Here is a 23,439-nt window from a genome sequence, read left to right as displayed (position 1 = left end):
TGATCCCTGTGGTCAAAAGTCTAGAAACAAATGTAACCCTATTACCTTCCTTACCATATCTCTGAGCATAGTAAGAAAAATCTTTCAGTTAAAAAAAAAAATGTATTTACATGGGCACCTGGGTGGCTCAGTCAGTTAAGCGTCCAGCTTTGGCTCAGATCATGATTCTGCAGTTCATGGGTTCGTGGCCCACATGCCCCTGGAGCCTGCTTTGGATTCTGTGTCTCCCTCTCTCTCTGTCTCTCTCTCTCTGTCTCTGTCTCTCTCTCTCCCCCCTTCTGTCTCTCAAAAATAAATAAACATTTAAAAAAAAAAAAAAGAAGTGTATTTACTTTGCTAACTCTATGTTTTCCAAACTTACTAAATCACAAACCACAGCCATCACCTCATTTTCCTTTTATTCCTTATTAAATTCCATGGAAGTAGTTTTACTTAGAACATGGTTTGGGGGCACCTGGGTGGCTCAGTCGGTTGAGCATTGGACTCTTGATTTCGACTCAGGTCATGATCTCATCATGTTTGGTGAGTTCGGGCCCTGTATTGGGCTCTGCGCTTAAGGACATTGAGGGCATGCAGATCCTGATTGGGATTCTCTGTCTCCCTTTCTCTCCCCCTCCCTTCTCTCTTTGTGTCTCAAAAATAAGTAAATAAACAAACATTTTTTTTAAAAAAGAACATGGTTTTAAAATCACATTAAACATTGTAAGATCTATACCAGTGTCTGTCAATCCAGCCAAGAGCAGTGATCCTGGATTGCATTGTTTTGCCTACTCTCTTCCTCTCTCCACATTGCTCTGCCTGCTTCACTCACCTACCCACCCAAACCCTGTCACCAGTGAATGTGCAGGGCCTTACAGCACATGTATCGTGTACCTGCCTTACTCATGGTTTTATCGGACCCTTCCAAAGCCTCTCACTTTTCTTCTGTCCCACTCTCCTTATCCACTTATTTTATTTTATGTATCTCATTATTTTGCATTTATACATGCATGTACTTGAGACCTCTCTTAAATCCTTTCTGGAATAAGTCAGGGGATAAGTGAATATAAAGAAATAAAATTCCACCTATGCAGCAGAGATATTGGGGCTGGCATGTGAAGTGCTGAGGATATAAAGATAAGTCCCTTAAAAAGAAGGAAACTGCCACAGTGAGTCTGAAGGTTGAAGAAGAGTGAAAGGATTCCTGACTTCGGCAGCATATCAAGGCTCAGGAAATGCACGGTCCTCAACGCAATTGCCCCCTCCTGTCTTCATCTGTCTTAAGGTGGGTGGGGGTTGGGGGAGCCCACCAGAAGGCATGCTGTGGGTCAGCAGAAGACAGGAGAAAATTGAAATTGGAAGGGACCAGGGCTTTGGGAATCGGTCCAAATTGGGGCTGGTCTTCAACGAGGTCTAGCAAGTGCCATATGAGTGTCCAGCAGAGATCTAATTGAGCGGCACAGTAAAGGCCTTGGGATGTCCACTGTCTGGCAGTGCATGGCCAGAGCAGTTTAATTAGAACTACGAACTGAAGCACCGGGTTCAGGGAAAAGAGACCAACCTGGGAGATGCAGAAGAGCAGAGTGGTTAAGAGCAGGAACATTGGTGCCATATTGCCTGGGTTCAAAGCCTAGTAGCCAAAGGAAAATTATTTATCTTCTCTGGGCCTTAGTTTCCTCATCCTTAAAAAAGGGGGGGTTAAGAGCATAAGACTCAAGCATAGTGACATAAAATGAGGACTAAGAGGAAGAACCCAGCAAGAAGCAATTTAGGCTCAGGAGAAAGCAATGGAAGCCAGGGGACCTGAAGAATGCAAATACCCCATGCTTTGTTTTTGGTTTGCTTGTTTTCGAATGATCTGCAAGTCAGGAGAAAGGTCCTAAGTTTAAGCACAGCAGGATACAACCACCATAAACTAATCATTTCAATTCAGTTACAGGCCTAGGACCAAAGGAGCAAAAATAAGCCATTCAAATATCAACTCAGCATCAGGGCCACTGCTTTCCCAGATGGCACCTTTTTGCAAATTGGAGGGTGTGGATGGGGTAGGGGTCACTTGCCCAAGACGGTTCCAAGTGATTTGCTTGGTGAGAATTAGTGTAATAGGTACACCAAAGTACGATGGCTCTGATGTGAACAGAATCACCAGCATTGTGTAGTGCGCATTCTACACAATCACATGCAGCCTTCCAGCTCCCACTGCACGTTTGTTTTCTTGTCTTCATACGGTCTGTAGCATATCCTTTATCACCAAAAGTTTTAAACAGCAAGAAAAATGAGAATGGTATGAACCATGGTAATCTTTCCTCCTGTGTGATAGACTGGAATATTTTAATCCTTCTGAAAATCTGTTTCACTTGAGATGTGACTACACCCCAATGCAATCTTTGAAAAAAGAACTTAGTTCAAAAAGTTCAAGTTGTTTAAAAGTTAAATATGTTGAATATGATCTCATGTTGGAAAAGCTGTGTTAGTAACTCCTTTATTTTGAAATAAACTTCTGGAGAGGTTTAACAAAAGCTGAAAGGCTTTAAAAACATTTCTGCAACAATTGAGGTCCACGGAAGTGTGTGACAGGGCTTGAAGCAGTTTGGCTGAAGCAAACACAAACTCCACTTCTGGTTTGGGTAGCGTTTCTCCCTCCCGGCCGCCAAATTATTTTCCTTTCATCACAAACTAGAAAACCTCTTTGTTTCACGTATCCAGCTGTGCACCCATGGGCATTCATTCTGGTTTGGTCTCAGCTAAATGCAGAGAAACACAGTGGACCTGTTTCAAGTCTACTCTGCCAAGTCGTCATGAATTCATCACTATACTGTCACAAATGTCCTCCCACGGTGTTTTTCATTGCCTGTGGTACCGAAAGAAAGGAGCCAGTATTGTTTATGAAATGGCTGTGAAACAGATATTTGATTCTTTTCTTCCCTCAGAATCTGTTTTAAGCCACGGAAGCAAAGGAAGGAGGAAGAAAAAAAAAAGAAGAAGAAGGGCAGTCACTTCAGTAGTATCAAACAGAGAAGAAGGAAAAGGGGAGAAAGAAATAGAAGGAAAGAGTTGAAAGAGAAAAGAAGAAAGCTAGAGGAAAAGAAGGGAAGGAAAGAGGAAAAAAAATCTCAGCTCTCCAGCCATATACCTGGGATATAAACAGACCCCAATTTGGAAGATTTTTTTTTACTTTTTTTTTTTTTACCTTAAATGACAAATGTCTACATCTTGTTAAGCTGTGATCTCTATCTTTACTACAGTATAAGCTTCATAATGATCTGAGACTTTCCTTCCCAAAGGTGTGCTATTTAGATTTTTCATCTGAACCTCTGGGTAACCAAAATAGGAGCTAAGGTTGAAACTATGTTGGAGGAACCAGAAGGTCCCTCCATCCTGCACTGCTGGATGACCCTGGAGTAGGATAAGCAAGCCAAGCCCCCCCCAGGAGGAAAATTTAAGGAGGTGCTCACTCTCAGTCTGCCACCCTGTACCCGCAGGAACCTGACAGTGGGTGCCTCCTTAAATGTAGCACCCCAGGTGCCTTACTCACCCTAGCCCTGACCTGCTATGGGCTCCCACAAGTGTTCCTCAGCCCTGGCAGTCATCTCAGGGCTGTTTCTTCTACCTAAAAACCAATTGCTGTGGCTCCTCTCCCATCTGAATCTCACCCTCAGCCCCCAACTCCTTCCCACACCATCCCAAGCCTTGCTCTCACCTAACTCATCCAAGCTGCCCTGGCCTCAGGAATCTGCGGCTGAGTTTTGGACAAGCCTCCAAGAATTGTACAGGTTAACAAGTAGTTCTGGACCTCACTTCAAGAAGGAAGAAAATCAGCCTAAGAGATTTCCTTTGTTAGGCTGTGAAACAATGAAACCACAATGAGCGACATCATGCCTTACAAACCATCCAGAGTTCTACCCAAAACAGATTTTTATCGAAGGAGATGATAAGTCTAACAAGACAGGCCTTTCTAGTTAGTTATTGATTGGATTACATTATTATTAGTTTAGACTCCTGACTGAGATTTTCTAGAGGCAATTGTGAGATCACAGAGGCACCTGCTGAGGGCTTGCTTAAATCACCCAGAGATACTCCTCCTCACTCTACTTCCTTCCTCCCCTATGAACAATTGCACTCTACTGGGCCTCTCTTAAAGAGAGGAGTGCAAGGGTGCCTGGGTGGCTTAGTTGGTTAAGTGTCTGACTTCGACTCAGGTCATCACCCCCAACTCGTGAGTTCGAGCCCCACGTTGAGCCCTGTGCTGACAGCTCAGAGCCTGGAGTCTGTTTTGGATTCTGTGTGTGTCTCTCTCTCTGCCCTCCCTTGCTCGCACACTCTCTCTCTCTCTCTCTCTCTCTCAAAAATAAATAAACATTACAAACAAAACTTTTTTTTAAAGAGAGGAGTGCATATCATATCCCTCTGGTAGACTGAAAAGCATGGCTCTTGCGGGAGATAATCAAATGACTCTGGGGAGAACAAGACAACCTATGTCCAAATGAGGAAGCCCCAGTGAGGACCTACAGGCCTCGCTGACAGGTAGGCAGAGCCGTGTCTGGGCCAGAGGCTCTTCTTCAACACCCACCACATCACCACAGTGGGCAGCCAGCGCTTTCCCCACTTCTTCTAGAAGCAGCCTCTGGATCCTGAACACAATTCTTCCTTTGATTCTCTTGATGAAAAAGCAACAGGAAAATGCTGTGGCAATCAAAACTGCCTGAAAACAGCATATTAACCATTCAGAGTTTTAATTGAGTTAATCAAGGAATGTCAGCACATATGGTCTCTGCAGTTCTTCTCATATAGATGAACTCTTGATGTTGCGTCCTTGAGACATTGCTCCTTCTCACTCGAAGTCCCTCTCCCAGACAGGAGTCCAGGATTCACAGGAATGACTTCCTACTGGGAGGAGGCTGGAAATGAAGACGTGCCTGACATTTACAAACACCTTCTCATTTACGTTCCCAGAGAACCCGGCCAGTCACATCTCAGTATCGCCGTTTGGCAAATTAGATTGATGCAGGGAGAAGCTCGGTGGCTTCCCTAAGGTAGCTCAGTTCGGAAAAGGCAGAATTAGAATTGGAACCCATGTCTACTCTTGTTACACTTTACCCTCTTTGTCCCTCTTCACCCCTGCCTGCCACTGTTTCCTCCCATAACGTAATGCTACCAATACTTTCCAGAGCACAGTGCCTAGTTGACTGGTTGGCTTATTTTTAAGAGCTGGGTCTTAGCCTTTCTTATCTGAGTTCCAGTCATCGGAAACTAATGCTGAACAAATCTTCTGAGGTCGCCTCACGCAATCCCTTTAAATTCTGATGCTCGGTACCTGGAGCGGGACCAGCACTGACTCCACTGCAGTGTGTTGGTGCTTCGTAGATCTGGCAAGGAGAAGCCCGTGTCCTAGATGTGGGGAGCTGATTATCTCAAGCCCCCACCTGTTCTGGAGACACGCAGGAAAGTGGTGAGGTCCATTGTGGTGGTGGTAAGGGGCAACATCCATACACGTCAATCATGTTCAACTCCAGAGTTCACCGTTTCTCTCCAGCAGAGCAGTTCTAGTCATCAAAACCCATAGGGAAAACACATATCAGAGTGAACAGGAAACAGATTCTCCAGCGCTTCTCCAGGCTTATTCCTGCATCTTCTTCTAGGACTCCCTGATTCCCTCATTCTCAAGCACTTAAGAGCTACCCACAGCAGTACCACAACTGAACTACTCCTCAAGTCACCCTCAATTCCTTACAATCTATTGTCCAACATGGCCCCTTGATCTGAATCAACCCTGTCTGTATATACCAGCCCTATGAGGACACACCCTCCACACAACTTACCCGTTCCCAGTTCTGGCCCAATATTCATGCCTCAGCTCCTGGATGTCCTCCCCCCCCCCCGCCCCCAGTTCCTCTAAGATGGGGTTGCAATCACAACTGTCTTTGAGGACCAGGAAGGTCAGGGAAATGTCTGAAGTGCTAAGTGCACAATGATGGGAACGGTGAGAAGTGTAGCAAACTAAAAGGTTCCTGCCCCACATAAATAAACTGAAATTTTAAGAACTTGAAAATGTTTGGTTGCTCAAAGTACTTCCACAGCCTGGATTCAGCAGGCACCAGTTTTCAACCCCTGCTTGCACTCTGATCTTGTAGACATTACTTTCTTTAAATCCTGACTCCGAGTCAAATGTATTTCTTCAGTATTTTCTTCACTAGTCACCATCCCTTTACATCCCCTTAATTGTATGTAGATTTTCTACCCCCATTATCTGGATTTTGTATTCTATACACCAGAAGGGCAAGAACAGTTCACCTTTGTTTCATACCTCAACTTTAGGTCAGCCCTGCCTCAAATTTAGTAACCAGAACCTCCAACAGTGCGTAGTGTAGAGAGCACAAATCTCATACAAAAACAAAACAAAACCTTATGTGGTGCAAGTCCTATTCCTACGGGTGCGCATTCGTGTGGTTGGTATCTTCGGAAACTCCTAACAACGGGGCAGAAGTTAATTTTCTGCATCTCCATAGTTCAGGGGAGAGGGAAACATTCTGTTGTTAATTTGCACCAATACAAATAAACCATATGGCTTTCTGAATGACAGAGTCACTGTGACACCCAGCCAACTAACTATGCCTGGGCCATTTCTCACTTATCTCCCAGAAAGCTGTCAACACAAGTAAACCTTGATGGCCCAAGAGTCCTTCTGTCATCTGCTTCCCTCTAGTGGACGGAAGAGAAATAGCAGGCAGTGGGATCCAGAATCCTGAACTCCCTGAGGCCTATCTCCAGAAGACCATTAACAGTCACATGGAAAAATCATCTCTTCCTCTGTGGTGTAGAGATGGAGTGATTATAATAAAAACAGAAAAAATGTACAGAGGCATCAAGCTATGTTTTTTTATTGTGGAAGGCAAAGTTTGTGCTGAAGTAAAATAAGTAGGAATCAATCATTCATTGGTGAGATATTAAACAAGCAATGAGGCTGAGAGGAAACCATGCAGCAAACACCAGTTTAAAAAAAAAGAAGAAAAGAAAACTTTTAGTGGTGTTTTTCTATAATATAAAAGTACACAAACTTTATTGTACGCGTTTTTCTTTGTTACACAAGTAGATATTCATCTTAGGAAGTATGGATACGCAAAAAATACAAATGAAATCACTCAGAAACCACCTTCCATTAAAAGAACACCACTGGTGAGGCACCTGAGTGGCTCAGTTGGTTAAGCGTCCGACTTCTGCTTAGGTCACGATCTCACGGTTCGTGAGTTCAAGCCCCATGTCAGGCTTTGTGCTGAGGGCTCAGAGCCTGGAGCCTGCTTCAGATTCTGTGTCTCCCTCTCTCTCTGCTCCACCCCTGTTCACACTCTGTCTCTCTCTCTCTCTCTCAAAAATAAAATAAACATTAAAAAAAATTTTTTAAGAATACCACTGGCAATATTCTGAGAATATAATTCTAGAAATTATTTAATGCATATATAAACATATGACTTTGTTTTACCAAATATAGGATCACATTTTACGTCCGGTTTCACAATCTGCTTCATTACTGCCATATTCTGATGTCATCGAAGGTGTGTGTGAAGTTATTCCTTAACTGTGGTGTGCCGGCCACTCGGAGTGTGGGCTCATGAGTGGGCTATCCCAGGCAAAATTACCTGCATTTCTCACCTAGAGTCCCCCTCCTCTGACTTTTCCAGCTAGCTTAAACAAGTGCCTAATCATAGCATATCATGTTATTTTCCAGATGGTAGTTAAAATAATAAATCTGGGAATATAGAAAACAAGTTAACATGAGTACTATCTAACGTAACTGTATTTGTCGTGGACTTAAACTGTGTGGATATGGCATTCTATTCCTGCTTTAATAAATATATTTTTAAAATTACCTCTGTGGAAGATTGTTTTTCCCAAAATTATGGGAGATCTTTAATGCTCTTAAGAGAAAATGTCAAAGGTAACCAATCTGTACTTACCTTAGAAGTGAAATGTGATCATTGTTTCTCCAGGCATGCGTAGTTTGCCCCCATGTGATAAACACAACAAGGAAAAGAACAGCATCTTAAGAGAAAATCCTGATGGTGGGGATGAAAGACAGCATGACCAGATTTAATGTTAAAGCAAAACTAAAAACTCCAGGATGGCACTTAAGTGAGCGTGATGGGAACGTATTGTTTCCTTATAATGATTTTAAATGGAAATTACAATTCAATCACAAATAAAAGTAAATTGTAGACAGTGAGGCGAACAAATCTGTTTCACTCGGATTCACGGTGATTATCAAATTAGCAGCTACTCATTCACCACTAACCATTTTCAGTCTACTTGGTCTCTCGAACAGCCCTGACTGCAGCTTCATGGGGATTGCAATGGTGGCAGCTCATCAGGGCTGTATTTTAGCTGTGCTTTTATCTTCCCTGTTTTTCCTTTTCATTGCTCAGCAAGGTAAAAGAAAAAAAGATCATTAGAGGAGTGAAGACTTGTGCTCGCACCTGTTTTTAAAGTCGTGCAACACCAGTTGAAGGCCTAACATCTGGCTCCAGGCTATCTCCCAGCCCGTCTCCTGGCACTCTCCCCTAATTAACTCCATTCCAGCTACATGGCCTTTTTTCACACACCAAGCACACTCCTGCCTCAGGGCCTTTGCACTTGCTAGTCCCTCTGCTAAAACATCCTTCCCACCTACAGCTGCAAAGTTGACGGCCCCACTTCATTCAGGCCTGAGTTCAGATATCCCCTCCTTGGAGAGATTGGCTTTCCCCAACTGATCCTTCCTAAAATAGCACCCCGTCACCCTCTACTTCCTCAGTCTGCTTTGTTTTTTCTTCCCAAAACATCTATCATTACCTAATGTGATATTATATGCCTATTTTGTGTTTTACTGTTGAATGAACACAGTATCAGGGAATTCTGACAATGTTCAGCGTGGATCTGGGAGCACATATACTGAAAAATTCACCAGGACATTTTGATGTACACCTTACTTAAGAACCTGGTTTAAGGGACTTCATAGCTTTTGGAATCAGGTTGTCTGGATTAAAATTCCAGTTTAGCAAGCATGGAACACCACAGCTGTAGGCCCAGTCAGAAACACAGTAGTATTAATACTCATCTCCCAGGGTTATGCTGAAGGTAACACAGGTAATGAATTTGAGACAACCTCATGAATCAGAAAGTGCTACATAAATATTAGTTATCAGTGCCCTATTTCTTCTCTGAAGGTGATCTCCTTATATATTGAAGAATAACATTTTTAAAATAAGAATAAGGCCTATTTTTTAATTAAAACCCCAGACAGTCTCTCTGAATCGGATCGTTGCTATTTCTATCCCTGAAGCAGTGCAAACGAGAAACGAGTCAAATTTGGCCAGTACTCGTGACCAATCCAATAATCCCATATTCTGAAATTCAAAGTTGCCAGCAGCGACTTTACCAGCCCCGCCCCAGAACGGCCGCGGTAAGAGCCGACCTCCCAGGGCCGCGTGTCCCTGAACTTCCCCATGCCCTTTGGCAGGCTCACTGCGGCCAGTGGAAGCGGCGGGGTGGGAGCGCGGGGGGATGCAGGACACGTGGGGCCCGCTGAAGGTGCAGCCTGGAGAGACCCGCAGACAGCACTCCTGGGAGCAGCAACCGGAAATGTGGCATTCTGGAAACATGAGCTCTAATCACAGGAGATTCCAACGTGATCCCGAAGGGGCAGGGTCCTGTGACAAAAGAAAAAAAAAAAAAAAAAAAAAACCAGCGAATTAAGGCTCCGACTTCAGCGGCCAGCTGGCAACGCCAAAGAAGTCTCAAGGTCTCACAACAAAAGTGGCTGTGATAGGAATTAGTCCTCCAGAGAACTGATGTATGGTCGCCTTTTATGACAGAGATTACCGGGAAAGGACTTCAGAACACACAGGTGGGGACATTTTGTTATTCATGTTTACGTAACCAAGGATATCAATGTTTTATAGATATACTTCTATTTATAAACACCGCTAGCGGGTTTAATTGGATCAAGAGTGACACCTAGTGGAAAAACTTTGCTAAGCTCTATTTTCTATCTCCCCCCAAAACTCAAATTACTTTATAAAATTATTCCACAGTATAATCAAAGTGTCATAATGCCCATGTCTTTGAAAATTGTATCCAAAATCCTGTAACATCAGTCTCCATAAGAATAACAGCAAAAGGGGACCGAAATAGTGGAACTAGTTTTAAAAGTATGTATGTATGAAGAAACTGATAAGGAAAGGCAACAGTAAATAGAAATAAGACAAATCTTTGTCCCGTTTCTTTGGCATGGTATGAAAATTTTCCATCAGATAAAGAGAACAATTTGAATTTGACTAGGAGTCTGTGAGTAGGACTTTTTGAATTGGAAGTAGGTGAAAAACAGTGGCCACTACCTCTGGAAACCCTGCTGAGTGGCCTGGCCCCTGGCAATTGTCCCCTTTGCTTGGGAGGTCCAGGAATCCACGCTTGCCCCCAGTCTATCAGCTTCTGCAATTCACATGTCCCAGCTTACACTGGAGCAGGGCCATCGGGATGCCATCTTGGCCTTCTAACCCCAGATCCTTTCCTCATTTTTTTCTGACCCTAAAATCAGGGCATATGACATTAACACCCAGTTGGACCATAAAACAGAGCCATTGAACTAAGGACTGCCACAGGAGATTCAAGATAGTCACTTGCTGAAACTACCTAGATGGGTATTTGCTCTTAATGATTTCCTTAAAGAATTTATTCTGTTCCCTAAGTGTCCTCTAGGATAATATTTTGCGCCCCTCTCCCCAACAGCAACTATTTGCTGCTGTTCAAGTGGAGGACTTCACCAGCCTTTCAGTAAAGTCTCTGTGCCCTCTGGTGCTGCCAGCTTTCTCTTAGTCTTTCATCTCCCCCTTGTCCCCGCCCCCCATCCCCAATCTGGTGGGATTGCAGCTTTCCAGTGTCTGATGTCTCTTCTTCGGCACTCCTCTCTTATCGCCTTCTCACAGGACTCTGGGCCCCAATGCAGGGTTTCCATCCCAGAGTGCTCCCTCCCAGCTGCCTCACAATGATTCCTCTGAAACTCACTGAGTAAACATCAATTTGCCGTGAAACAGCTCCCACTCGAGCATCTCCTTTCCACTAGAAACATGCACTTTATGACTCCCATGCCCGGTCTGCACCACGCTGTCGGTTTGCTCTGGCAGCCCTGTGGAGCCTAATGGTGTAATTCACTCCTGTTTGTTTAATTGGTTAAATCAGATTGAAATGTGGTTTCGGCAGGGGTATAGTGTGCTTGCTTGTGTGTATTTTAATTTTCACACACTCGCTCAATGCTGAGACCCAGAGGCGCAGTTTAAAAATTAAAAGTTTACAAAGCCATGCTGATGGCAGTCAACAACAATGAATAGGCTTCACAGCCAGCAAATACTTAAAATAAGTTTCATTATCTTAAAGAACTACTGCTCTTCCAGGCCCAAAGAGGCATTGCTCCCTTCTTCAAGGTCCCCAGACCAGACTGCGCCAGCACCACCAGGAAAGCTTCAGGAAAAGACACAGTCCTGGACCCCATCCCAGGTCTTAGGAACTAAAACCTGGAATCTCTTTTTCTGCAAGCTCTCAGCCAGCCCCACATATTTTCAGTCCAGTGTTTGGAGGCACGACTCTGAATCACTGCCCAAAGCTCACCTCTTTCAAAAAGGTGTGATAAAGCAATTTTTGCTTGTATTTCCCAGTCTAAAGACATGCATACCATCTTGATTTTTGCCATGTCCATGTACCACCTGCACTGCAATTTACCTAATTTATCTAACTTATCTGTATCTGATTTACCTAATATATCGATTGACTTGCATTTTATATAAATGAATTTCATTTTTTAAAGTTCTTTCACTACTATAAAATCATAACTTTGATGTATATTTTTTCTAATTTTTCTAATATACAATATAAGTATACACCATTAAAAACTGTTTTGAAATGCTTTTCCCTGCAACGACATGCATAGTTTTTGTACCAATGGTACACATACCATACCTGAGAAAACACTGATGGAAAGAAATAATCTGTAGTCCCACTTTTCCTTTCAAAGATGGCCCTAGGGAAAATTATGAATAGGAGAATTTTGTATTGAGGGCTCCATTCTGCACCCACCCTCTGCTTCCTTTAAGCAATAACCAACTAGATCACTGGAGGTATGGCCCAGGTATCAGTAATTCTAATATAAAACCAGGGATAAAACCCATCATGCCATTTCCCTTTCCAAAGAAAATTTCTCCCCAGTTAGGAACTCCCATTACCGCCTACTGCCTCCATGGGGCTACCTTGTATTCATTGATAAACAGAGGGTAAAAAAGCCACTTAAAATATTCTTACAAGTGCAAATCAGAGCCAAAAGTCTGATGTCTTTACTCCAGAATTCCAGGGAATACCAACCTCCAGGGCTGTCCTGTGTTCGCACTGCAGTGATACACCTCTGCACCCACCATGGAAGGCCCTGGTTTCTTCCTTTCACCCTCCACCTCTTCTTATTCTCTGATTTTCCCTTCCATTAGTTAAAAATAAATGACATACTTTTTTCTTATTTTGAAAGCAAATATTCGATGTAACAAAAATTAGAAAGAAAAAGTAAGTAACCCACAGAAACCTTTTTAATTTTTTTTTCAACATTTTTATTTATTTTGGGGACAGAGAGAGGCAGAGCATGAACGGGGGAGGGGGAGGGGCAGAGAGAGAGGGAGACACAGAACCGGAAACAGGCTCCAAGCCATCAGCCCAGAGCCTGACGCGGGGCTCAAACTCACAGACCGGGAGATCATGACCTGGCTGAAGTCGGACGCTTAACCGACTGCGCCACCCAGGCGCCCCAACCTACAGAAACCTTTTTAAAGGTCCATAATACAACTGTAGAGACACTTACTTTAACCCTTCAGGTTATATATTCAGAACCCTTTCTAGAATATGTGCCAGGGTATTAGTCACAGATTGATGTGTGCTGAACTCACTGCTAAAAAAGAATGAGAGGTATTTTATTCTTTTTCATTCCTAAGCCAACTCTGCATCCTGAGCCTGAGCTCCATTGCTCCATTGCAGAACTAGAAATGGAAGCTAGGGGGCACAAGAAGGCTGAGGCCTCCCCTACCCAGAAGGAGGCTGGTGTTGAGTAGAGGAGGTCTAAGCCAGGAGGACAGAAGGTTCACTAGGGAGGAGGCCAGTGGCAGTGGGTTCTGTGAATGGGGAAGACCCAGGGTCCACCCCACAGAGCCTCCTGTGAATGGGGAATTGAGCCCAAGATTTTTGGCCTTATCCTATAGCATAAGATCCTCATACCCAGTTTGGCTGAGGAAATGAAGCTGCCATCTTAGAAAAAGGATAATGAGCTCCCACAGAGACCTGACCATTTGTAACCCCTCTGTTTGCTGTCCTCTATATAAAACTCAGCTGAGATGGAATTTCCAGCCAGTTCTGGTGAGTGGGAGAGGGCCAAAGTTACCTCATCTAGAACTCTTAAAGCCTATTGACCAAAGCCACTGAAAAGGGAGTTGAGAGGGGCTTCTCAGGGCAGTGAGGTTTTATATGGATACTTTTAAGGAGACATTAGGGCAACAGGGATCAAATTTGGATTGGATTCTGTCAAAAAGAAAGGGAATTTGCTGATGACTATCTTAATTTTCACCCTGAAAGGAAAAAACTGAAGTGAGAGATATCAGTTTAAAAAGATGGGGCGCCTGGGTGGCTCAGTCAGTTAAGTGACCAACTCTTGATTTCAGTTCAGGTCACTATCTCAAGGTTCATGAGATCATGCCCCACATCTGCTATCAGCACAGACCCTGCTTGGAATTCTCTCTGCCCCTCTCTCTCTACCCCTTCCCCATTTGCTCACTCTCTCTCTCTCAAAATAAATAAAGTTAAAAAAATTTTTTAATAAAAATATAAAAAGAAAGCAGCAGTCATCAGTGTTAGAGAAGATATTTAGTTATCTTTATGGTTATAGAGTGGCCTTGTCTTTATCTTGTTCCAAACATAGCCAGAATGTCACTGTATGAGCATTCTTTATATTCTGTAAACATTGTTAATTTCCACTTGGCAACATCATGATCCAACTGCTAGCAGAGCCATTTTTCACTTTTCTGAACAAAGGAAAGTATTTTCTCTTAGACCAAATTAATATCCATTATATATGTACACATAGATGTTTTTATAAATAAGGAGTATACTATACATACTGTGTGATAATCTAGTTTACCTAATAACATATCAGCAAGAGTTTTTCATAACAGTATTTATCTGCATCATTTTAAATGGGATAAACGGGTTTCCATTGTGTGGATGAGCCATACATATTTAACTAGTCCCATACTGCTCGACATTACATGCCTGTGTGTGTGTGTAAGTGCATGTGTGTGCGTGCACTGGTTTTCTTGGGCTGCCATAACAAAGTACCGTAGACTGGTGGCTAAAGCAACAGAAATTAATTTTCTCAAGGTCCTAGAGGCCAGAAGTCTGAGATCAAGGTTATCAGCCTCTCTCCTTGGTGTGTAGATGGCTGTCTTCCTCTGGTATCTCCTATGATCTTCTGTGTGTGTGTGTGTCTGTGTTCTAATCACCTCTTCTTATAAGGACACCAGTCATATTGGATTAGAGCCCAATTATATGACCTCATTTTTATTTTTATTTCCTCTTCAAAGGCTCTATTTCCAAATACAGTCACATTCTGAAGTAATGAAGGTTAGGATTTTAGCATATGCATTGGGCTGGGTGGGTGGGGGATACAGTTCTACCCATAACAGTTTGTGTGTGTGTGTGTGTGTGTGTGTGTGTGTGTGTTTATGCTTTTGTAATCAATGTAGTTATGGATATCTCCATATCTAAGATTTTGTGTATATCCACAGTTAGTTCTTAGGATACATTTCTAGAAGTGAGATTGCCAAATCCAAATAGGACCACAGTTCTAAGGCTTTGGGCAATATTGTCAAATTGCCCTAAAAGAGTTGTTACAATGTACATTCTCAAAAAGATGAGTAGGGGAGATTTTAGCCCTGTTTCCTTCAATGTGCTTTGTAGTGTTGCAATTATCTGCTTTTATTGGTTTTACATTTGGTAGATTTATCCACCTCCATATGAGTTCAAATGGCCTCAACATGTTAGTGAGACCAAAACTATCCATTTAATTGCTTCACAAGTAAGAGTTTTCATCACTAGTTAATTAAACAAGTCAAAGGGAATGTCCTATTGGTAGTAAATCAGGACTGATTTCCTTACACAAAGGTCAGCATGTTAAAGTTAAGTTGTTGATGACAAAAATAGTTCCTTGATTTGTATCTCAAGCATTTATTATTTGGTACTCTATGACATTGCAGTAAACATTCGTTGACTATATTTTAAACACTATCTGATCCAATTAGAATCGTTTGGTTGCAAGTGACAGAAAAACTGAATTTAAATGGCTTAAGCAGAAAGGGAGGTGGGGGTGGAATTTATTGACTCATGTAACTGAAAATCCTGGAAGACACTATAGCCACAGGTGACGCTTCATCCTGAAATTAAAGTCTGCCACCAGGATCCACCTCTGTTTGGCTGCCTTGGGACTGGCTCGATGCCTAAGCTGTCTGTGGTGGCCTCTGACAGCCTCAGGCTTTGCCATAATAGTCACAAGATGACTGCAGGAAAATCAGAAGGAAGTCATCATTTGATACTGGGCAGGAAAACAACGAATACCACCATTCTGATTCTCCTAGAATTGTAGAGCTAGTAGGAAATTTGGAAATCGTTAAGTCTAATGAAGGTGTTTGTTTTGTTTTGCTGGATCAAAGATCTTTTGTTTTCTTCACACAAGGTCTTATGATGAAGCAAAACACGTAAAACAGAATGAAATTGAGGTGCTTAGGTTGAAACCAGGGTGGGGACCCTAAGCCTCAAATATTTCACCCCATCTCCTTTTCCTCATCCTACCTGAACCTCCCACAAGATGCCCTGGTCACTCTAGAGTAGGGAAAATGAGGCCCCTAGCACATGCATGGCTTGCTCTAGGGCAATAGCGCATGAGTGACAGAGCCAATGGAACTCGAGTGCCCTGACTCTGTCCCCTCTGTCTTACTGATTCCCTCACCTCTGTTTACTTCTCACTGCCATTTTGAATATTGTGTTTCACTTCTATTTTTGATTTAGCACCTCTGCCGCCACCAAAAGAAAAAAAAAAAAAAAACCAAGTCAACAGAATTGGAAGGCTCAGTTGTCCACCACGGGTGTAGAGGCACAGCCCTCGTGGCTCCACCCATAGTGGATCATTGAGACAGACTAAGGACCAACCAGATTCAGAGTTACACTGAGCTTCTGTATTCTCCAAGTCCACTTGAGGTTTTTATTTTAAATCGCCAAGATGATGCCCCAGATCAGGGTTTCTCAGGGTATAACTTACAGATTTTGTGGCTACTTCTCTAAGATTCTCTTAGAAATTCCTGAGTTTAGAAGATAGTTTTGGACAGGGTGCAGAATGAGCAACAGAAGCATAGTGAACCAAAACAAGAGTCCTAGGGATAGCTGTCCTACGAGAAAGGAAGGTTTTCAGTTTGACTTTAAGGGAAAGAAAAGTTTTCTTTTAGTACATAGTTGAGAGTTAAAACCATTATTGAGAAAGAAATTAAAAAGATGACCAAATTTATGCAGATGCAAAAGGAATCCTAAGTGATTAAAAATAAAATAAATACTTTAAATAACTAAAATAAATAAAAATAAAATAATAAACAATACCATCTATGTCTGGTGAGAAGTATACCCCCAAAATATCACCAATACATTTCATTTGCATGTATAGCCAAGGATAGATATGAGGAACCAATGTAATTCACTATAGACTCACTCTCTCTCCCAGTTTTAATTAAAGCTTTTCTTATGCAGAAGATTAGTGACATAGAAAAACTGCATTAATAAATTTTCCAAATAAAACAAAATAAAAGGTTAAGAGTCATTGGGAAACTGGGTAACTTTCAGAGCCCCATAGATACAAGATTGTGGGTTAAAGCCAATGGATAAATGTCACAAGAGACCAGGAGGGGAGCAAGCCTCTCCTTTGCAAAGAACAAAATTTGGAGGGTCTCATTAAAGATAACTCCTCCTTTATATGGAGGAAAATAATTTCTATCAGAACAATGCTTTCTAGCAAAACCCATACATAACCTTTTTCATTGTACACTGGTATTCTGCAATTAAAAGCAATATTTAATTTGCTGAAGCTAGATATGTCGAGTTTCTCCAAATATTCAAGGTATAAAAGGAAACATTTTCCCTTGAACATAGAAGAAAAAAATTAGGAGAAAACTGTGTGTGTGTGTGTGTGTGTGTGTGTGTATACTCACACATCCCTTTCAGATCCAAACTCACTTTGTGACATTAGTAACACAGAAATATATTAAACCTATCATTATTTGTGGGTAGAATCCTGAGGTCTAGTGCACAGAGAAATGTGACTGTCAGGAGAAATAATTCAGGTCAGGGAGGCATACATTTTTTTCATCTTTGTGTTTGAATCACCAAAGATATTAATTCACGTCCCCCTGTGACCACTCACTTCACAGTTCACACCTCAGTTTTTTGTCACTTGCCGTTATAATTTTATATTTACTCATCCATCTTTCCCACCACCAAACTCGGCAAAGATGAGGACTGTACCTTACTCATTTAGGATCCGGAAGGTCCTAAAAAGGCTTATGCCTCAAGCATGCAACAAACTGAGCAGGCACTCAATAAATAACAGGCAGAAAAGCAATCAAATGAATTGTATCAACACCCCTTCCACACTTTGATTTTCTGCCATTTTTACGTGTGTGTGTGTGTGTGTGTGAATTAATAAAAGGTTACGTGTAAATTCCAAAGAAAGATTGGGTCAGAAGATTCAGAGACTATGGCCAAATAAGGATTAGGACTGTGGAAGAAAGTTCTAGAAACAGTGGGTAAAATTAATTTATCCCCAACAATGACTTTTGCCTTACTCCTTTGTCAATTTAATAAAAAAAGATAATTAAGCCTAAAAATGCAGCATTGTCAGGGAAACAGCAGCTGAAGACAAATAGGGTATACCAGAAGAGGGCACTCTTATCACAGATATTTACAATTAACATTTTTTTGAACGTTTGCCCACAGCAGGGCCAAGGGAGAAAGCCCGGCATTCTTTCCAAAGGAGCTCATAATTCTCCCAGCCAAGCAAGGAAAAGGAAAAACACCAAGGGTAAAAAATCTAGAGAACAATGCCAAAGGTGATGACCATGCTCCCTGGCCATTGCAGTCTGGAAGCAGAGCTTTATATGGCTCTCAAAGGACTATTTACCTCCTCGTCACTAAAACTCAAAAAAAAAAAAAAAAATGCCCAAGGGAAACTATACCAAGCCAACCACATTCTGGTCTGCATTGACCACTCCCTCTGTATTGCCTTTCAACTCTTTTTATTTCCATTTATTAGAACAAGTCATTTCATTCTAGGGCCAGACCAAACCAGGTTTGGGGACATTTGCCAGAAATCTGTAGTATTAAGTGATAGTGTTCTACTTTTGGGGGGAAGAACGGTTACATTCTCCCTTATGCCCCATGGACAGTGCCTGGGCTTGTGAGCTGTGGAAACAGATGAACCCTAATCTCTGCCTTCACCCTTCTTTGGGACAGTTGCAGACTGTAGACCTTTTGATTATCCTCTTCCTCTGACAGCTGTTATTACACATGATTGATCCAGAGATTGGGAGGTCAGTACCCCACCTCATTCTGTCCCCAAAGTCCTGTCTTCCCCAAGACTAGCTCTGTTTGGGGATTTCACATTATGTCCAAAATATATCCTTCTCCTAGAGTATGTATGACTCTACAATTGCAACTCAATTGCCCACCCTGATCCAGCCCTCTTCATTCCTATGAGCTCCTAGGGGGTGTCTCCCTGCTCCAGTCCTGGTCCTCGATCAGTCCCACCCCCCTTCCACCCCCACCTCCTCACCCCCACCATTGCACTGGAGTTCCCTTCCTAGATAAAGATCTGATCCTTGACTACTTCAGCCTCACTGCCCATCATTCTTCCCATTGTTTACTCCAGCCAGATTGGCCTCTATGTTGTTCCATGAACATAACTGTGCTGCTGCCTCAGGGCCTTTGTACTTGCTGTTCTCTCTGTCTGGAATTATATTCTCCAATACCCACATGATTCATTCTCTCACTTCGTTCAGGCTGTGCCTAAATATCATGCCCTCCCTGACCATGGGCATCCAAAGCAGTACCTGCCGTATTACCCTCTACCCTCTTACTCCTCTTGCACTGTTTTATTTTTCTTCATAGGATTCATCACTCCTTGACATTATGTTATGCAGCCGATTGTTTATTTCTGCCAGCTCCATGAGGGCAGAGACTTCGTCCCACCTTGCCCAGGGCTGTATTTGCAAGTACCTGGCACTTTGGATGCTCCCAACAAATATGTGCTTAATGAATTAATTAAACCATACCTTTCATCCACTCAATTCTATCCTCCATCCCCTCAGGTACTCCTCATTCATTCCAGAATTAAACCAAACCCTACGGTGTGGCATTCATTCATGGCTCATAATCTGACTTTCTTCTCCTTTTCTGGCCTCATCTCTTATCACACCTTTGCCCCCGCAATGGACCCTGAACGCTAGTCAAACCTAGTAATATACCCTCCACTCTCATGCCTGCAAACCTTTGCTGCTGCCTTATGTTCCATCATCATCTGTTGAAATCCTGCTAATCTCTCGAAAACCTTCTGACACACTATCTCCCCACAAAGGAGACATCTCTATTCTCCCTCCCATCCCAGCCATTGACAGTTCCATCCTTTGACATCAGTTTGTACATCTCTTACATTATGTCCTGTGTTACAAATTATTTCTCCATTTAACTTTCTCTACAAGTAGACAAAATACCCCAACCAGATATTCAGTCTTTTAACTCCCAAGCACATAGAGCAGGGGTCTCAAACTCAAATGCCCACAGAAGCTAGGCAGAAAGTGAAGTACATGGGTGTATTTGTCTGCTTGGGTTGCCATAACAAAACACCACAGAGCAGGGGCGCAAACAACAGAAGCTTACTTTCTCACAGCTCTGGAGGTTGAAAGTCCAAGATCTAAGGTGCCATCAGCATTGGTTTCTGGTGAGAGCTCTCTTCCTGGCTAATAGATGGCTGCCTTCTCTCTGTCTGAGGGCCTTTCCTTCTCCTCTGTATATACATGGTAAGAGAGAGAGAGAGAGAGCTCTCTGGTGTCTCTTCCTCTTCTTATAAGGACACTGGCCCTAATTGCCTTCTTTTTTTTTTTTTTTTTTTAAGTTTGTTGTTTGAGAGAAACAGAGACAGTGCAAGTAGGGAAGGGGCAGAGAGAGAATCCCAAGCACACTCTGCACCACCAACACAGAGCCCGATGCAGGGCTTGAACTCACAAACTGAGCCAAAATCAAGAACTAGACCCTTAACCAACTGAGCCATCCAGGCACCCTGTCCCCCCTGCCTCCAATTGCCTTCTTGAAGGCCCTATCTCCACATATGGTCACACTGGGATTCGGGCTTCAAAACATGAATTTGGGGGGACACGGTTCAGTCCATAATAAAGGGCCAGATGGGGTTTAAGAAAACTGAAGGCAGTTCCCCACTCATACGGGGGAGCTACTACTCAGCTCTAGCACACGATCCCAGGCCTGACACACAAGCCTCATATTCCCCAACCTTCAGGATTTGAAAGAAACTGAAAATTGTAGGTGAAATTGTAGATGTAATATCTTAAATTTAAAATACCGGTAACCAATTAAAACACAGACTTAACTTATGACAGCAAAACATATACCGTCTGCAGGCAGGGTTCTGCCTGGGGACCAAGAATTGGCAGTGTCCTGGATCCCGGGCCTATAGTGCCAAGCCTATAGCAAAGCCTTGTTAAATGGTAAGCAAATGGTTCATTGATGTACTTGTGTGCCATTGTTTGGAAAGCTCTGAAATGAAAATGATTTGATGGCGAAGTCTGACTTCTGACTTCTGGAAAGACTGCCTACTCCTCCCCCGTTTTCCGTTGTGTTTGTCCACTAACAAGTTCTGCTGTCACTGCCCGCCTCTCCATTCCCGTCTTCCCTGCTCAGCCACACAAACCAGGGCAGACCCTTCCTCGGGGCTGCAATTAATAGGGGAGAGGGAGAAACTGGAGTCAGTTCACAGAAAGCCACAGAAGAGATTAGAGGTCTGAGGAATAAAGATCAGGAGAGGTTAAAGGAGCCAAGGTAATTCTGTTCAGAGGCGAGAGGGTTACAGGGTTAGCCAGCAATGGTTTTCAAGTATATAAAAGGCTCGTGCCCAGGACAGTAATGAGCTGTTCTCCCTACTGAGAACAGAACAAACAGAAAACAGACTCCAAATGCAGCATGGGGATTTGGATGTTTTTCCCCCTAATATAGGCATTTGTAAGGACTTCTGTGTTTGAATGGACCTTTACAGTGGAAAAGTTCTTTTTTTCATTCATTATCTCCCTTCTGGTTGTAACATTTTGTGATCCCAAGAAAGTCCTGTTAGAAAAGATTGTTCACAGTGAAAGAACGAGCTGTAAGGTGAAAGACTTTCATCTCTTCTAAGAAGATGGTGATGTGATGTTGCTCAATGAAGAATATAATATTTCTGTATTTACCTATGAGATTCGCTTCATACAGAAAGCCACAGAAATCCAAATGACTCTGGTAATATGTTCAAGGCCACAGATGGCTATAAACACCCACATCTTCCCCATCATGTGCTTTCCAGCTACATACTGAGAAAGCTAGGTTTTCTCCAGTAAACGAGGAGGGGTAATGAAGATATATAAACAAATAGATACACATGAGCAAACAAACAACCTGTTCCTTAAGAAGTGCAGAGTCATGGTCCTCCAGGACAGAGATGAGCCGCCCTCGCAGGACAGCTGGACGTTTCCTAGGAGCCTCTGTGGTGACTTAACGTTTTCTTAACTTGGGAAGTGAAAGGGACAGCAGGGGAAAGCGTTTGTCTTTGGCAACTCTGGCAAACCTGAGCTACAGGCTCCAAGGAATTCCCCGGCAGAACAACACTGGTAAAGTCCTGGATGTTTCCTGTGTGCGTCCTTTCCCCTCTGTGGCCCAAAGCCCCCCAGCCCCCGTCCCTGGACACCTCCTCCCATAGCGGGTTCTTTTTGACAGGTGCACCCACGGAGAGGGTTAATCAGACCTGGAAGCCAGCCTGTTATCTTTCCTCGCACACTCTCTGACCAGGAATTCCAACCAAAGTGATGTGTCCTTGCTCCTTTCAAAGACGGCCCGTTGTCACATAGCTCGTGGGACTGAATCTGGAGGATTTCCAGGGTTTCAGATAAACACATGCCCTCACACGCCCCGTGCAGGTAAAACCTGCCTGGTTAGTCTGTGACATTCGCTCAGTCCCGAATTCGTCTTTCCTCCTCTTTCTGCCACTTCCCAAGATTTACTTCTTTACCCCGATATCGCCTAATTACATTTTTCTTCTTGGTGGACTTTTAAGGGCACTCAGTACCATATTTTCATATGATTATATTAATCAATCAATTAATTAATTAATTAATCAAGAATGACTATCAACATTAAATCAAAGAGAAGTGTTTTGGGATGCTGTGTTTCTTGTGGTAGGACTCTATCTGAAGGGTATGATAAGGAGAGGGGATTCTGTTTAATCATAAACTGTTGCTGGACATCTGGACTCAAGGAGACTACACCAGGAATTTGGAAGGCTAGCAAACATGACACAGGTACTTAAGACCATGAATTTAGAAAAAGCTGAAGGGGCATCTTATCTTATTGCTGGTTGTTTCCTCTGATGCTGTTATGCTCAGTGCTATTGTGCTCTGCACTGGCTTAAACAGCCTAAAAATGGAGGGATGAGGTCATTGAATCTACTTTTTTTTTTTTTTTAGTGTTTTATTTGTTTATTTTTGAGAGAGAGCATGCATGCGTGGAAGTGGGGGAGGGTCAAAGAGATAGGGAGGCACAGAGTCTGAAGCAGGCTCCGGGCTCCGAGCTGGCAGCACAGAGCCCGACCCAGGGCTTGAACCCACGAACCATGAGCTCGTGACCTGAGCCAAAGTTGGACGCTTAACCGACCGAGCCACCCAGGTGCCCCTTAATCTACTTTTAATGAGTAGAGATTAAATTACTCATTTGAAATTCTGTCGCATAAATTTGGAGCCAGACAAACCTGGGTTCTAATCCCAGATCTGCCATTTGCTGGGAGAACCTGGCCAAGAAATGTCCATCTCTAAAATAAGGACCATACCAACCTCCAAGGTGATTGTAAAAATTAATTTAAATAAAGATACATCATACACATAGCAGTTGTTAGCACCTTATCTTTTGAGAGGTGGAACGCACCTCTCTAGATTCCAATCAAACTTACCTTGAAAGTGCACACCAACAACCTGGAATATTGTGGCAAAGGCAGTCCTGGTATGGGCTCAGAGATTGTACTTCCAGTGTCTTTCACTGAGGTACAGAGTGTGTTCAGTGTATCCT

At 42.9% G+C, this 23,439-nt stretch overlaps 1 protein-coding gene across 2 annotated transcripts in view; it reads left to right on the top strand.

Annotated features, from left to right (window-relative positions):
• Nucleotides 1–9,490: 9,490 nt before the first annotated feature.
• Nucleotides 9,491–23,439, top strand: part of GYG1 (glycogenin 1) — a 75,413-nt gene continuing 61,464 nt past the window's right edge. Inside the window, exon 1 of one of the 2 annotated variants that reach the window (XM_043595184.1) lies at nucleotides 9,491–9,856. In XM_043595184.1, the coding sequence (XP_043451119.1) occupies nucleotides 9,805–9,856 (52 nt within the window). In that variant the 5' untranslated portion in view covers nucleotides 9,491–9,804. The remainder of the gene's footprint in view (nucleotides 9,857–23,439) is intronic. The other variant, XM_043595182.1, reaches the window with a different exon arrangement.

The sequence above is a fragment of the Prionailurus bengalensis genome, chromosome C2 (genome assembly GCF_016509475.1).
Source record: "Prionailurus bengalensis isolate Pbe53 chromosome C2, Fcat_Pben_1.1_paternal_pri, whole genome shotgun sequence".
Classification (NCBI taxonomy): Eukaryota; Metazoa; Chordata; class Mammalia; order Carnivora; family Felidae; genus Prionailurus; species Prionailurus bengalensis.
The sequence above is the reverse complement of the archived record's forward strand: the minus strand, read 5'-3'. Positions and strand labels throughout refer to the sequence as shown.